The sequence below is a fragment of the Apium graveolens genome, chromosome 2, assembly GCF_009905375.1.
Source record: "Apium graveolens cultivar Ventura chromosome 2, ASM990537v1, whole genome shotgun sequence".
In the NCBI taxonomy this organism is placed as follows: Eukaryota; Viridiplantae; Streptophyta; class Magnoliopsida; order Apiales; family Apiaceae; genus Apium; species Apium graveolens.
The window spans coordinates 107,012,631-107,030,299 of NC_133648.1; the positions used below are offsets into that span (position 1 = coordinate 107,012,631).

At 38.2% G+C, this 17,669-nt stretch overlaps 1 protein-coding gene across 1 annotated transcript; it reads left to right on the top strand.

Moving 5' to 3' along the window:
- Positions 1 to 12,441: 12,441 nt before the first annotated feature.
- LOC141707721 (PHD finger protein ING2-like) lies at positions 12,442 to 16,031 on the top strand. Its single transcript, XM_074511061.1, has 7 exons — positions 12,442 to 12,606; positions 12,756 to 12,827; positions 13,012 to 13,193; positions 14,113 to 14,176; positions 14,494 to 14,747; positions 14,829 to 14,867; positions 15,748 to 16,031. Exons 1-7 carry the CDS (start codon positions 12,561 to 12,563, stop codon positions 15,850 to 15,852), a joined length of 762 nt encoding a protein of 253 aa, XP_074367162.1. The 5' UTR covers positions 12,442 to 12,560; the 3' UTR covers positions 15,853 to 16,031.
- The last annotated feature ends 1,638 nt before the right edge of the window (positions 16,032 to 17,669 follow it).

Sequence of the window (17,669 nt, forward strand, 5' to 3'; positions counted from 1 at the left end):
TTGGAGGAAGCGGATATGCTGGGTGAAGCGAAGCACGAGGGCAGTCACCCCCTATATACGAGGTTTGGCTCCTATCCCTGAGGATCGGGAATTTTCTGGTCCTTACACTGGGAGAGACTCCGAATCTTCGGATGATGAAGTGGCCCCGAGAAGGAGGCGTCCTGGAAAAGAGCCAATGGCCGATGGAAGGCAACGCCCCCAAAGCACCCCAGGGGCGAATCCCCAAGAAGTGCAGGAAAGGATCAGGGCTCATGAGGCTGAAATCCAAAGGATGAGGCGTGATTTGGAGGCTCACCAGGCCACCAGACCCCAGATACCTCCTAGGGGGAGAAATCCTCCTCATGTCATAGACCTGGATGGTCCGGTACGAAGAAGGGCTGTTGTCCCAAGAACTGATCCAAGCAATCTCCTTCCCCTTGGAGATCCTGATGATCCAACTCCACCCTTCACAGAAGAGATAATGAATGCCCATATCTCAAGGAAATTCAAGATGCCCACTATCAAAGCCTATGATGGCATGGGAGACCCCGCTAATCATGTTACGATATTCTCTAATGCACTACTGCTGCAACCCGTGAATGATGCTATAAAGTGTCGGGCCTTCCCTCAAACCCTGTCGGGTATGGCTCAAAGATGGTACAGTCGCCTGCCCCCAAACTCTATTGGATCGTTCAGAGAATTAAGTGAGGCTTTTATTAAGCAATTCATCAGTGGAAGAGTCCATGAGAAAAGTTCAGCATCTCTTATGAGTCTTGTGCAGGGAGCTAAGGAATCCTTGAGAGATTACCTGAATCATTTCACAAAGGAGGCTTTAAAAGTCCCGGACCTTGATGATAAGGTAGCCATGATAGCACTGCAACAAGGAACTAGGGACGAGTTTTTTAAGATGTACTTGGCCAAACGTCCCCCTGAAAGCATGTTGCAGCTCCAAGAGAGGGCAGGGAAGTATATCAAGGTTGAAGAAAGTATGAGGAAGACCGTAGTAAGTAATGAGCTCACTGGAGGCAAGAAGCGGAAAACTGATTTAGAATATATTGCAAAGGACAAATATCCTAGAACCGAACAAAACCCTGATTCAACCCCCAAGAAGGGAGGACCTGGGCAAAAGTTCACTGAATACGCTAAGCTGAATGCTCCTAGAAGTCAGATTTTGATGGAGATTGAGAAAGATAGAGATATTCGCTGGCCTAAGCCTTTGAAGGCTGATCCCGCCAAGCTAGATAAGAGCAAGTATTACAGGTTTCACAAAGATGTTGGCCATGACACTGATGAGTGTAGGCAATTGAAAGATGAAATTGAGTTTTTGATTCGAAAAGGAAGATTGAACAAGTATACTGGAGATGGAGGGGACAGAAACAATAATGGAAGGAAGAACTTTGAAGATCGTAGGAGGGACCAAGACGATCAGGGGCGGAATCCCCAAACTAGAGGGCCGGTTATAAATGCAATTTTTGGAGGACCGCGACGCCCTCGAGGACCTGTGATAAACACGATCTTTGGAGGTCCAACTGCTGCTGGATTGTCCAAAAATTCCAGAAAGGCATATACTAAGGAGGTTATGCATATTATTGGAGAAGCCCCGAAAAGGGCCAGGACAGAAGTAACATTGGCTTTTGATGATTCCGACCTAGAGGGTGTGAAGTTTCCCCATGAGGACCCGTTGGTCATAACACCGATAATAGGAAATAGCCCGGTTAAAAGGGTCCTTGTGGATAATGGTGCTTCTGTGGATATCTTGCTCCACGACACTTTTCTAAGGATGGGGTATAGCGACTCCCAATTGACACCAACCGACATGCCGATATATGGATTTGTTGGAGTAGAATGTCTTGTGGAAGGGATAATCAAATTGCCGACCACCATAGGTACGGAACCAAGGCAAGCAACACAGATGCTGGATTTCGTGGTGGTAAAGGCTAGTTCAACTTATAATACTATCATGGGGAGAACAGGGATACATGCCTTCAAGGCAGTCCCCTCTTCCTACCATTCAGTCATGAAGTTTCCCACCCGAAACGGGATTGGCGAAGAGAGAGGAGATCAAAAAATGGCTAGAAGCTGTTATGTGGCCTCTTTGAGGGCAGATGGAGTCGGGGGGCAGGTTCTTCCTATTGAAGATATGGATGTTCGAGAAAATGACGAGAATAGAGGAAGGCCAGCAGAAGAATTGGTTTCGGTTCCTTTAGACCCCGAGAATCCTGAGAGGATGACTTTCATTGGAGCCACATTAGAGGAGCCCCTTAGAGGGAAGTTAGTGAAATTTTTGCAAGAAAATAGTGATGTATTTGCATGGTCAGCAGCTGATATGCCAGGAATAGACCCGGAGTTAATTACTCACAAGCTAGACGTCGATCCAAGCCGGAAGACAGTGAAACAAAAGAAAAGAAATTTTGCCCCGGAAAGACAAGAGGCTATAAAACAAGAAGTAGAAAAGCTCTTAGAGGCTGGTTTTATTGAGGAGATTCAATTTCCGGAGTGGTTAGCAAACCCTGTAATGGTGAAGAAGGCTAATGGAAAGTGGAGGATGTGTATAGACTTCACTGATCTAAATGATGCATGCCCCAAAGACTGTTTTCCGCTACCTAGAATTGATACTTTGATTGATGCCACTGCTGGACATGAGATGCTGAGTTTCATGGATGGATTCAGCGGATACAACCAGATCAAAATGCATAAGGATGACATTCCAAAGGTATCATTTATCACTGACTTTGGTGTTTATTGTTATCTTGTTATGGCGTTTGGTCTCAAGAATGCAGGAGCCACCTATCAAAGGTTGGTGAATAAAAGTTTTAAGGATCTTATTGGTAAGACTATGGAAGTCTATATTGATGACATGTTAGTCAAGAGTCTAGTAAAGACTGATCATATAACCCATTTGAGGGAAGCTTTTGAGGTCCTGAGGTACCACAAGATGATGTTGAATCCTACAAAGTGTGCTTTCGGAGTAGGATCTGGAAAATTCTTGGGACTGATGGTCTCAAAGAGGGGAATTGAGGCTAACCCGGATAAAATAAAGGCGATCCTGGACATGAAACCACCAAAAACTGTCAAGGATGTTCAGAAGCTCACAGGAAGGGTTGCTGCGCTAGGACGATTCATCTCCAAGTCGGGAGACAAGTGTTTGTCAATCTTCAAGTCACTAAAGAGCATCAAAGACTTTGTATGGAGTGAGGAAAACCAGAAGGCATTTGAAGAGTTAAAGAAGTATATGGCCCAGGCCCCGTTGTTGGCCAATCCAGTTCTGAGTGAAGTTTTATTCTTGTACTTAGCTGTTTCAGAGAGCGCCTTGAGCGCGGTGTTGGTTAAGGAGGAGCTAAAAGTCCAGAAACCCGTGTATTATGTCAGCAAAATTCTGCATGGTGCTGAATTAAATTATTCAACTATTGAGAAATTTGCTCTAGCCTTGGTAATGGCTTCAAGAAAACTGCGTCCTTACTTTCAGGCTCATCAGATTGAGGTGCTAACGAATCAGCCACTGAGAAATATCATTCACAGTCCCAAGGCAAGTGGGAGATTGATTAAGTGGGCAATAGAGTTGGGAGAGTTCGATCTCAAGTATAAGCCACGTACGGCCATAAAAGCCCAGGCACTAGCGGACTTTGTGGTGGAATGTACCATACCCAACCAAGAAGTCGGGGGGCAGGAAGATACCATACCTCAAGACAAGGGAGTCGATAATGGGGACAGAGAGAAGGATGATAAGGAGAAAGAATATTGGTTCTCTATTTTGATGGAGCATCAAAAACAAATTCCAGTAGAGCAGGGTTGGTTTTGCAAAGTCCTGATGGGTTCTTAATTGAGTATGCTATAAAGCTAGACTTCCCAACCACAAACAATGAGGCAGAGTATGAAGCCCTGATAGATGGCCTTGGTCTAGCTGGGACACTTAGATTCAAAAACTTAAAGGTCCGTGGAGACTCGAAGCTGATCATATCCCAGGTAAAGGGAGAATTTGAGGCAAGGGATGATACGATGGCTAAGTATGTCCGCCTAGTAAGGGCTGTGATGACCCAATTTAATGAATGCCTTGTTGAACACATTCCAAGGGAAGAAAATGCTAAAGCAGATGTGCTATCAAAGTTTACTTCATCTGAGATAGAAGAAAGTTCAGGAAGTGTGTACTTTCGTGTTTTGAAGACACGAAGCATAGATGTTAAGCTTGTGGCTCCTATAGGCCTGGGGACGTCCTGGATTGATCCCATTAAGGCTCATATTCAAACCGGTTGGTTGCCAAGCGATGCAACTGAAGCACGGAAGTTAATTGTTCGGGCACTAAGGTACTCTTTAATAGATGGGATTCTTTACAAAAGATCTTTCGTGATTCCCTACTTAAGGTGTCTCAGGCCCGATGAGGCATGCTTGGCTCTTGAGGAAGTGCATGAAGCTATTTGTGGGCAACACTTGGGGGGCAGGGCCTTGGCTCATAAGATAACCCGTTTAGGCTTCTATTGGCCAGAAATGATGGCTGATGCCAAAGAATATGTGAAGAAGTGTGATCGCTGTCAGAAGCATGCACCAGTTATTAGACAACCCCCCGAGATGCTGACCTCTATCAACTTGCCTATTCCCTTTGCTATGTGGGGGATGGATATTCTAGGGCCTTTTCCTATGGCCACGGCACAAAGGAAGTTTCTGATTGTAGCCATTGATTATTTCACCAAGTGGATTGAAGCCAAGCCCTTGGCCAAAATCATAACTAAGCAGGTTGCACAATTCCTGTGGGAAAACATTATGTGCCGATATGGAATTCCCCGTATCCTCGTCACTGACAATGGAACACAATTCAACAATGAGGAATTCAAGAAGTATTGTGAAGAAAATGAAATTGAGTTATGGTTCACCTCTGTAGCTCACCCGCAAGCCAATGGGCAAGCGGAGGTAGCAAATCAGATAATACTGGATGGACTAAAGAAGAGGATCGAGAAGTCAAGAAATAATTGGGTGGATGAAATACTTCCAATATTATGGGCCTACAGGACTACCTGTAGAGTCACGACAGGAGCAACTCCCTTCATGTTGGCATATGGGGCAGAAGTAGTTGTTCCAGTAGAGATATCACATTCCTCTCCAAGGATTCAGGCTTTCAATGCAGAAGAAAATGAAGAAGGGCAGAGGTTAGCCCTGGATTTAATCGATGAAGTGCGAGATAAGGCACATGCAAAGATAGTAGAATATCAGAAAAAGGCTTCATTCTACTACAATCTAAGGGTTAAAGAGAGGTTTTTCAAACAAGGTGACCTAGTCTTGAGAAAGATAGAAGCTTCTGGTGTCGGACAAAAAGGAAAGCTTGCCCCGAATTGGGAAGGGCCGTACAAAGTCAAGAGCGTTCAGGGTAGAGGAACCTACAAGCTGGAAACTATGGATGGTTTTGAAGTCCCGAGAACCTGGCATGCACAAAACCTGAAGGTTTACTATGTGTAAGATAGTCGAAGTATGATTCTTGCTTGTCATTATGACAAGCAGGTTTAAAAGCACCTTGAAGCTTTGCTTGCGTAGGACTTTATATTCTATTAGAGTTTACATTGTCAAGTTATTATTGATTAGGGTCGAACCCATGCTATGTAAGGACTTCGTATTAAAGAGTTTGAAATTATTTCTCAATCTAAGGATGCTTAAAGTTTAAGTGCATATTAAGTATTGTAAAGAAGAAAGAGGCAAATAAGGAAAACAGCATATCTAATGTAGCCCCGAAGGGTAACAACTTCTGACATAAACTAAATTCACATATTATCCCGAAAAAAGATATACAAAAAAAAAACTTAGGCCTCGGAAGGCTGAGATTCTTCGAAACCACTATCCGAGATCTCCTCGGACGTCTCAGTGGTCCCTTCAGAAGTCCCTGCAGAGGTTCCGTCAGAACTGCCTTCAGATGCTTTGGAGGATGCGGGAGACACTAGATTCTGAGACGCAGCTCTTGGAGGCTCTTCCACCCCGATCTTCTTCGCAGCAGGCGCAGGGTCTTCTTCGGATGAAGCCTCCTCCTCCCCAGAGCTAAATTCCAGTTCCTTCCTCTTGTGGCCTGGACTTCCTGAAGGGCCGTCTTTGATCATATCAGCTAGCTTGTTAGTAACGCCCCCAAGCTCCGGAACTCGCATAGGGCAAGGAAAGGAGGACTGCTCGAGGACCTCTGGAAAATCATCCTGGATGGCCTCCACAGCAGCATCCCAGCCCTCTTTATAGCTAACTGGGTGAAGAAGGGCATCATGCTCCACCATCAAGTCTTTGAATTCCTGGGTATCCATCCAGCCGTCAAAGGCTTTGTCCTTCTGCGCCTTCAGAATAACATTTTCGGCCCGGGCCGTTTCCAGGTCAGAAGTGGAAGAGGCCCGTTGAGCTTAAAGGGCCTCTATTCTTTGGTTGGCCTCCTCCAACTTCTTGTTAGCATCTTCCAGGCCAACCTTCCAAGCCTTAGCTTGGTGAATTGCCCCTTGGAAATGGGCGTTAGCCTGCAAGAGAAGCAGCAAAAGTATGAGAAAAGAAACATGAAAAGGCAAGTATGAAGGGCATAGGTAAAGGACGTACCGTCGCCAGAGCCTGGGCTCCAAAAAGCTCATTCCCCTCTAAGTCCTGTTGAAGGACAAAGTCTTGATAGTCCACCGGGGAGATGGAATGCTTAGACCATTCCTTGGACAGCGCCGTGCTGCCCACGATTGAATCCTTGCCCCGAATCCCCCAAGCAGGTTGAAAATAGGCCCCTGGCCTCTGCTTGGTGCGCAAAACATGGCTGGGGCCTTCCTCGCTTGGCTCCGTTGCCTGGAGGAGGAACTCAAGGAAGCGGTCACCAAGGCGAGGGTCTTTAAAGACCTTCCCAGCCCTCTTCATCCTGGTTGTCTCCAGGTCCTTAGGCTTGGTAGCCTCCTCAATCTTCTCAACCACTGCAACAAACGAAGTCAGTTGAAAAATCAATGGAATAGAAAATGAAGGAAATAAAAAGGAGGTAAGAAAGGGAACTTACTTTTCTTATGAACGGGCGAGAGGCCGCGTTCTACCAGGACGGTCTCCCAGATAAGGTCCCAAGAATGGGAAGTCCCATTGTCTTGCGTAAGGAGGTTGAAAGCTCTAGCCTCCTCCTCAGACAAAGTTATATCATTTGGGCTCCCATCCACGGCCAGCCCGAAGGACGATCGAAACAGGGAGCCCCAGTCTCCACCTTCCCAAACAATGAACAAAAAATCTTTCTTCCACCCCAAGTTGTTGTCGGGGATGGACTTCTCATTCACGATATGGGGAATAGTGGGGCGCTGGTTTAGAGAAACCCAACCCGGACTTTTATCAGGGCTGTTCTTGAACTGAAAAATCTTTCTGAAGATAGCGACAGAAGTGGGGACATTGTGCTTGGCGCATTGCGACAGATAGCACAGCATGAGCCTCCAAGAATTAGGGGGAAGTTGGCAAGGGCTGATGCCCACATCAGCCAGTAACAAAGGAATGAATGGATGAAAAGGGAGTCTGATACCTGCCCTTAGAGTATCCCTATAGACGCATAGCGCGTCCTTTTTCCACTAACAGGCCCTGTCGACCGGACCCGCAAGAACCATCTTAAAAGGTTCCTTGATTTTGAAGCAGCTGCTCAACTTTTCCAGCTCCTTGGGATCCCTTAAAGCACTAATATGATCGTGCGCGTCCAGATGCGCATCAGACGGGTACTCGTCCCCTCGAGTATTGATCATGTCGATTAAAGAAGTGTACCTCGATCGGATAGGGAACTCATTGGACTTTCTAGCCACGTTCATCTTGGCCAAGCGAGTCATTTTCTTGTCAGCCATCTGCAAAAAAGGACACATACAGGATATCTTAAAAGGGCACACAATAGAAAAATAGACGCGAAAAGAAAAAGGGAGGGATTTTACCTGAAGAAACGCTCCTAAAAAAGGCTTTGAGCTCCGACTTGCTGTTATTGCTCTGAGATTCTTAGCAGGAGGAGAAAGAAGAAAACTTAGAAATGAGAAGGTAAGGAGTAGTAGCCTCTCCTCAGTCCTTTATATAAGAGGAAAAGGAAGTTGCAGGGACGAAAGCCCATTAAGGACAAAGGCCCATGGAAAAAAGCCCAGAAAAAGGAATATTCCAGAATATTCCTAGGAATTCTAGAGGATTCTAAACAGGGAAAAGCCCAATAAAAGAGGCCCAGTAAGATTCGGAAAAGCCCAATAAAAGAGGCCCAGTAAGATTTGGAAAAGCCCAATAAAAGAGGCCCAGTAAGATTTGGAAAAGCCCAGTAAAAGAGGCCCAGTAAGATTTGGAAAAGCCCAATGAAAGAGGCCCAGTAAGATTTGGAAAAACCCAATAAGGCCCGATAAAGAAGGCCCGGCCCAAATCCAATTAGGATTTGGAAAATACAATACCTTAAATTAAAGCCAAATGAAGAAGGCTAGTGGAAGACCAGGATTCAGGTCGAAATCCAGGTCGTGAATCCTGCCCGAAAACTTTCGAACAGGCACCCGAAAATAACGGGTAAAAAAGACCAGGATTGAGGTCGAAATCCAGGTCGTGAATCCTGCCCGAAAACTTTCGAACAGGCACCCAAAAATAACGGGTAAAAAAGACCAGGATTCAGGTCGAATTCCAGGTCGTGGATCCTGCCCGAAATTTTTCGACTAGACACACGAAAATAACGGAAATAATAGGACTGAATTGAGGTCGAAACTTCGACCAGGAATGAGGTCGAATAAACCAAGCATCTTTCAAGAATGGGGATTAAAAACCCAGGTCGAAGTTCGACTAGGATCCTGGTCGAATTCCAGGTCGTGGATCCTAGTCGAAATCCTTCGACCAGGAAGCAAGAGAATCAAAGAATTTTCGAACAGGATTCAGGTCGAAATTTCGACTAGAATCCTGGTCGAAATCCTAGTCAATAGGCTCAAGACCAGGAGCTAAAAAAGTGGGGGAGTTTTCGACCTAGATCCAGGTCGAAAGTTTGACTAGGATCCTGGTCGAATTCCAGGTCGTGGATCCTAGTCGAATTCCTTCGACCAGGATGGCAAGGCTGACCCCTATTTCGACTAGGATCCAGGTCGAAATTTCGACTAGGATCCTGGTCGAAAAAAGGCTGGAAATCTGAAAAATCAGGAAATTAAGGATAAAATTAGGGAAAAAACCCGGAAAGTTAGGGAAAAATCCAGAAATTAAAGGATAAATCCTAGAAAATTAGGGAAAAATCCCAGAAAATTAGGGAAAAATCCAGAAATTAAGGGAAAAACCCAGAAAATTAGGGAAAAATCCAGAAATTAAGGGAAAAACCCGGAAAATTAGGGAAAAATCCCAGAAAATTAGGGGAAAATCCAGAAATTAAGGGAAAAACCCGGAAAATTAGGGGAAAATCCAAGAAAATTAGGGAAAAATCCAGAAAATTAGGGAAAATCCCGGAAATAAGGGAAAAATTCCTGGAAATTAAGATAATTCCTGAATAAAAGGAAAATTCATTGTAAATGTGTAGGTTGCTCCACACTTTACGGAAAAACGAAACCCTGTAAGGGAACAAATTGACTTAACTTATGCGAAACCTAATCAATGTTTCCCAAAAGTTGGGGGGCAAATGATAGGGATAAATAAATTATGATAGTTTAATTAAATACTGCGTTAATTGTACAAGGTGTGGACTGCTAGGCCCAATAAGAAGATGTATGACATTCAGACCAGAAAGGTTAACATGTTGATCAGGCCTGATGGACCAGATCAGGCCTGATGGAACAAAGAAGGCCCAAAACCCTGATTATTAATTAATTTCGTAATTAATTAATAAGGGAAAAATCAGCTATTGAGAAGAGTCCCGATAAGGATATAAATCCTTACAGATTAGCCTCAAGGGGACCTAAAAGGATAAGGAATCAGTTTCCTACTATCTAGGACTCCAAAGTCCATTCTAATTATGAGACTTGCCCACCAAGTCTCCTATACCAAGTCCAATTCAAGGACTCCCAACATCTATATAAGGGGCCTCACCCCACAGATCAGAACTACGTTTTTTGACTTGATCCTTGGCAATCAGCAAGGTACGTAGGCATCTTGTTAAGGCAGATTGAGTCACAAAACACAAGAGCAGTCAAATCAAGCCTTAGAGCTCACGTTCCTTTTTATTAAATACAGCAAATAATAACCTTAGTATTTTATCCATAACAGAGGGGGAAATTTAGAATTGGATGTATAAAAATGTAGGCCTTATTTGGAAGTTAGTTTTTTTGGGGGGAATAGCTTTTATAATTTTTTGAATCAAATTAGAGATTTGACCAAATAAAACTCTAATATTAATTTTTGTTAGTTAATTATTTGAAATAAATTTTTTTCCCAAAGAATTAATATTAAAAAAGGTGCTAGAAGGAGTTTTTTAGTAAAAAGTACAAAAAAAATAAATAAAATCTATTTATCAAATAATTATATCCGAAATAATTAAATCAATAAACTAGTCAAAATAGCTAATTCAATCGTCGGTAATTGTGAAATATGACTTGGGCCCATTTATTTAGTCCTGAACACTCATGAATGAACATCCTCATCAACTGAATCTTACCTCTTACCTTCATTTCATTTGTTTAATAATTTTGTTAATATGGATGATTCATAATTCTCTTAATCATTCATGTAGGAAATTGTAACAGAATCCTTCGTGAGTGCTGCCGCTTTCCTTTTTTACCCCTGTTTCTTTTTCAATTTTATATGTGCTACCTTAAAATTTATAAAAATTATATATAATAAAATAAATTACTTTATTAAATAAATTATTTTTTTCAGTTCCTAAATTAATGAAATAACATATTTTTAACATAAATAACAAATAATCTAACAAAAATAAAATTAGTTGTTTTGCAAATATTCACTAATTAAAATTTAAATTTATTATCTAATATCTTGATGGGGTTAAATATCAAAGTATTCACTGAAGTGAAGGCCATATATCAGTTCCTTCACTAATCTTAACGAGGTATCATTTTGATCACTAAAGTCACATAAATATCAAATAGATAACTCTAAAAATGTGATTATAAAGTAAATATTATCATCTGTTATGTTCTACACATTTTTCTTCAACGCTGCTATAACTAAATGAAAAGTTGTGAACTCTAGTATTTTAGATAATATATCTAAATTTTAAAAAAATTATTTACTATTTATTTTAAATTTTATAGTTATTTTATCTTACTTAATTAAAAATAAATAGTAAATAAAAGTTTTAAAATCTAGATATATTATCTAAAATACTAGAGTTCATAACTTTTCATTTGATTATAGTAGCGTTGAAGAAAAATGTGTAGAATTTAACAAAAGATAATATTTATTTTTTCGTCACATTTTTGGAGTTATCTATTTGATAATTATACGACTTTAGTGATCAAAATGATACCCCGTTAAGATCAGTGAAGGAATTGATATATCACTTTCACTTCAGTGACCAATTTGATATTTAACCCTATCTTGATGTACACTATTCATAACTAACCTTTTAAAATAGTTCAAAAAATAAAGAATATACGAATAAATATTATAAATGTTTAAGCATATTATGTTACTGGCGAGATTCGAATCCTGAACCTATAATTATAAAATGTTATTTCATAATTTTATCTAACGGTTCACATCTATATGAGTTAATATTTAAGTGTCTTTACTTACTGCGGCATAACCAATTTAACAATTATCAAATATAACCAATTTAACAATTATCAAATATAAGGTGTTCCACTTATAATTATATAGTATATAGTATAGTAAACGTGATAAATTACAATTTTTTATTTCGTAGTCTTTAAAATAAATATTTTTAAATGTTTAAAATTTATATAACCAAAAAACAATTTTTCTAAGTTTTTTAAAATTTATTATTTAGTAGTTGATGCCAAAATTTTGTCATTTAGAATTCACAAAAAACAATTGTAGATCAAATAATATTATTTATTCAACATTCAGATTTTTGATTGATCCATAAATATTAATTATTCGGATATAAATAATTCAAATTTTCCAAATGATCGTCAAATGGTCACCAACATTGAATTTACCCTACGTATGGTATAAACAGCACCGTTTAGCTGAAATTTTAGGGGGTGGTGGCCTAAATGTCACTCGGGATTAAAAATAGCTCTAAATATCACTTCAAAACGGTATATCGTGTAATGTTTATGCAAAAAATATAAAAGGGTACTTTGTGTAACATTTTGATATTTTAATTTTTTTTCGTAAAACGGGAGATAAAGTACCGTTTTGGTACAAAACGCTATATGATGTACCGTTTTGAGCCAAAATGCTACTTTAACTAACATTTTGCACATTATAAAAAAAATTTAAAAAAATTAAAGTACCAAAACGGCACACTATGTACCGTTTTACATTAAAAAAACAAAACATAAGACGAAGTACCGTTATGAAATGACATTTTGGACCATTATTTTCAGAAATAACATTTTGAACCATTTAATCTGAAAAATGATATTTTGGTCCTTTGTTCAATTTTAGTCCCTCTCCCTCCGAATCCAATGAAATGGTATTAGTAATTTGTAACCAGCTCTCCCGTAAAATTCCACAAACCCTAACCGGAAAAATCCCACGATCCGATCAAATCGACACTTATGGCTATTGCACGAACTGGAGTTTTCGTCGACGATTACTTGGAATGTAAATCTCTCCCCCTCTTTTTCACAATCAATGTTCCTTTCCAATTTTATAGAGTAATATTACTTACGCATACATTTTTTTTTGTTTTAATTATATTTAACTCATTTCAATAAAATTATGGTTGCATATGTCTTAAATTTGCAAATTAGACGCAAGCACATTGCCTGCGGAGCTCCAGAGGCTTCTCAATACCGTCCGAGAACTTGATGATCGCTCACAAGGTACAATACATTTCAAAATCAGGATCACTGCTTAATTTTGTTTGTTGTTTACTACATTACGATAGCTAAATCTAGGTGTCAGGTAAACTATATAGTATGTTGATGTAATTCGCGTAGTTAAAGGTTTCATTTTTTGTTTAGTTTGAAACTTAGTCTAATTGGTTTGTGTAATTTGTGATTAAAGCTATGATAAACCAGACGAGGCAGCAAACTAAGTATTCTTTGGGATTGGCGACTCAAAGCATAAAGAAAGGGAATTACGAAGAAGATGATGCAACTTTGAAAAAGGAAATTGAAGCTACCCAAGATAATGCTTTGAGTCTTTGTACTGAAAAGGTATTATTGGCGCGGCAAGCTTATGATCTTGTAAGTTCACTTCATTTATTTGTATTCTAAATTTGTTCTCTTTATATGTGTTTTGTTGTTTTGATGTAATTACTTTTCGAACTAGCATTTAATAGCAAAAAGACATTGTAGCTGTTACTATTACTATGGGATTCTCAGTATGCTTACTTTTGTCCATATCCCATTTACTATATCCAGAGAAAGTGTTGTTTAAGGCCCACATTATTGAAAAGCGCAAGACCCAAATTTGAAGTGCGAGTTCGCGAAGTGTTATTAATTGCGCAATTTTTTAACCAAAATAACGAATTAACCTGAAAATAATACTTGGCATAGTATTAAGTATTAACTTCCAATCTAAAGTTGGTTTCAAAAAAAAACTTCCAATCTAAATAAAAACATACGTAACATAATAGAATTGCCAATAATCAAGCATTAATCAATAATGTTCAGTAATTTCAAAGTTTCGGAGTCATTTAGCTCAATCTATAGCCCCTCAAAATCTTGCTTTTCCTCTTCATGATCCTCATATTTAGAGTTGAAGAAGAAGATCAATGAGTTGCATTTGAGGTGGATATGCTCATGAAGAAACGGTTTCTTTTCTTTTTACCTTCTTTGAAGAGCATTTTTTTAAATATTTGTGTGCTTTTTAGCTTTTTTCTGTGTTTTTAGCGTGTTTTTGCACTTCTTAGCGCCTTTTTACTGATTTTGAAACAGAAACAACACATATTTAAATCGTACAACTTGCACCTAAGAGCGAAACACACTTAATTGCAGAACTGAATGCGCCTTTAAGATGCTGTCCATAAACAACACAATGCAAGACAACTTTAGTGTGTTTTAGTTTAGGTGATGGGAATATTAAATTGAAACACTACAGACTGAGAGCTGAACTCTAAATTTACTTTATACAACTTGAAATGCAACTTTTTGCTTCTTTCAGATAGATAGCCATATAAAGCGTCTTGATGAGGATCTGAACAACTTTGCAGATGATCTGAAGCAAGGTGCAGATTTGTTTCTGGGATGTTACTATGGTTAAATTAATTTCTAATATCTATCTTTTAATTTTCAAATGATTTTTTTGGTAATTGTTTATGCGATAACCGAAAGGCCCTGTCTTCGACAAAAGCAGGAGCTGCAAATAAAAGGACTATCATTGTCTGAAAAATGAATGGAATATAATATTGTAATTGGTGCATTTCTGGACTACTTGTTGACTGTTTTACAATTGAATAAGGTTTTTGCAAAGATTAGAGAAGCAGAAAGGTTATATCATGCTTCAGTTTATCCGAAGCTTATACTTTTTTCTCATGCTATGTAGAGGGGAAATTATCACCAGATGAGCCGGCAATCCTTCCCCCATTACCTTTAGTCCCTAAAAGTGAGAAACGGAAACCACATTATGTAACTCCGCAGTCAAGGAAGTATAGTTACATTGATAAGGATTGGGAACGAGAGCGTGAAAGAGACTTCGAGCTCATGCCTCCTCCAGGCAGTCTTAAGAAGGATTATGCCCCTATTGAAATTGATCAGCCTATTGACCCTAATGAACCAACATACTGCGTCTGTCATCAGGTTCTTCCTTTGACTCTACTTAATTTAAATTAATCTTGTGAGTTGTGTTCATTACCCACAATCATTAATTTCACCCTTCAGGTATCATTCGGAGATATGATTGCTTGTGACAATGAAAATGTAAGTGCATTATGTTTTACTTTCCCTATATCTTTTTTGGTTTTGGCTAATGTACTTTTTATACAGATAGCCTTTCCGGTTGGGCTATAAATTTCAGGTTATGGTTAGTTTAACCTGATTAAGCAGTGGAATGGTATGACCAAAATATGTGTTCTAAACTTGGCAAAAAGGAAAAAAAAAAGAAACATATGTTCTGAAGTTATTGTAGGTGTGACATGAAAAGAGAAATGTAGAGTTTTACTAGTGTTCTGATAATGTCAAAAACAGCTGTATTTTGAGGTTACAGTTTTTAATAAATTATTTGCACTCATTTCCACTTATAGCTACATGTGGTTTAGAAAATTTAAAACGGATCATTTGTATCAATGCCCGTTAGGCAGTTAGCCAATCCTTTGATGACTGGTCATCTGTAAGAGTAAATAAATTGTGCATATGGCTACTTGGTTGTCTTCAACTTCCTTTTTATGTCCTCTCTGTCTTCCTTTATTTTATGCATCTTTGACACTAATTGGTTAAATGTGAGTCACGTGGGGTTCATGATTTAAACACATAGAATTCAAATATTGCTGTCATTTGTCAATACACATAATCAAATATTAATCCAAGATTATATACACTTGTGCTAGAAATCAGAGGTAAGTGCTGCATACTATTTAATTCACTTCTATAGGATTTTCTGTTGCATGTATAATCATAGAAATTAAATTGTCATGTTTTTGACAAAGGGGCATTGCAGTTTGAGCCTTGAGGTAAGCTTTACACATAACGATCTTTTACCTTTGGTACTTCATGATAAAAGACTACTTTGTCCTTTTACTTGTTACCTGTTGGTTTATCTTGTAATCCTTATTTAACACTTCTGCTTGTAATACTTTGACAGTGCCAAGGAGGGGAATGGTTCCATTACCAATGTGTTGGGCTCACACCAGAGACAAGGTTCAAAGGGAAGTGGTTTTGTCCAACCTGCAGGCAACTTCCACTGTAGTAGGTTTGTGCCATACGGTACTAACAGGCAGGCCGCTGCATATCATTTATGTTTATGACTTGTGATCAACCCTGTAACGTATATATAAAGCAGAACACTATGAATAATTGAATATACTGCCTTTGATAGTGCAGTGGACTTTTTAACTACTTGCATGGAGTTTTTCCTGTTAGTAATTACTTGCTTTGGGAATTAAAAAGCAAGACATCGTATAAGCAGGTATTCACTTCTAAGTGTTCAAGCAATCAAAGGGAAGGCCCAAAACCAACTGGAAGCAGGATTGCTAAATGACCAGTGTTGTGAGGTTCTTAGAAGTAGAGAGTGGGTGTCGTTGAGTTTTGTTAAGAAGCATGCTATCAGGGTGGCTCATTTGTTCCTGTATGCTTAATAGCTTCACTGATTATCCGTTCCCTCCATTGTGTGTGTTGGGAATACTTATGTTGGATGTTTGATTTTAATAGAAATTCTCTTTATTCAAAAAAAAAACAAAGGGCCAAGTTGTGATTTCAAATTCGAAATAAACTAAAATATATTTACTCATTATAATTCGAATTTATCTAAAAATGTAATACAAATATAAATTATTTATAGATAAGAGTTTTTATTTTCAATATTTTTTAAAAAATTATATATATACATTTTAATTACTTTTTATAATAAAAATTATGTTAAAAATATATGAGATATATTTTCGAACTAAAAAATGATTAATAAATAAGATAATAATCCATTTATTTATTATGCCTAACTTTATATGTGAATTTTAATTCTTTATATTTAACTGTACAAATATTCAAGTAACTATTTTTTTTTTACGGAATTCAACTATATTTAAAGTTAAACAAAATACACTTTACCTATCATGTGTATAATAAAAAGTACATGAGTTCGATTTTCACAAATCAATTATACTCTTGTTCTATTATATATAGAAGAGATTGGACAAGGAACTTTCCCTCCCATTGTGGAGTCATATTTTATGAAATTTTTGTATGAAATGGCGGAAATATAAGCATTGTTTTGTTAATTATAGAAGCACTGGTTCGATTCTATCTCCGGAGTCCGGACTAAACATATAATCTTATTCTTAATTTAATGGTTTAATCACCAGTTATAAGTATAACCGTGTGATATCCTCCAGAGGCTTTATGATAACTCCAACTGTGTAATATCCTTACTGCATGACGGGCATTCATTGATATTGTGTTTGTGTGCATTTAAATTTTATAGAACTCTGCATATATTAAATCAAAATCGTGCCTTTCGGTTTACATAAAAATACGATCATAAGCTTAACTAAGCTTTAAGACATTGGAAACAACTAAAATTCATTAGTTTAGTTGCTTTGTTAATATTTATATTACTTATATACCTGAAACAAATTAATGCAATCTTGGCCATTAAAGCCCTATAAGCCGCAAAAAAGTTTTAAATTTTTTTACATAATAGCACTTTAAAAATAAATTAGAACCCAATTTATGTTTTGTTCCAATAATTTGGTAGATTTTGAATATATTTTTTAAAACTTTGTACCACAAAACAATGTAGAACTTTGAGATCTCTAATTTTCACAAATTTAAGTTTCTTCAAATAAAAATTTGTGTTCAATTACAAATTTACTAGTTTTTTTAGGTATATTTTATTGAAGATTTAAATAATTCATAAGAATTTAAGAATTTAAAAGTGAGTTATAAGTTTCTTTTTATAAATATTCATTGATCCACACATTTTAAATACTTCTTTTAATATATTAGGATTAATGTCCAAATTAAATGTATATAATATATTGGAGCATTTGTTCGAATCATATATTAATT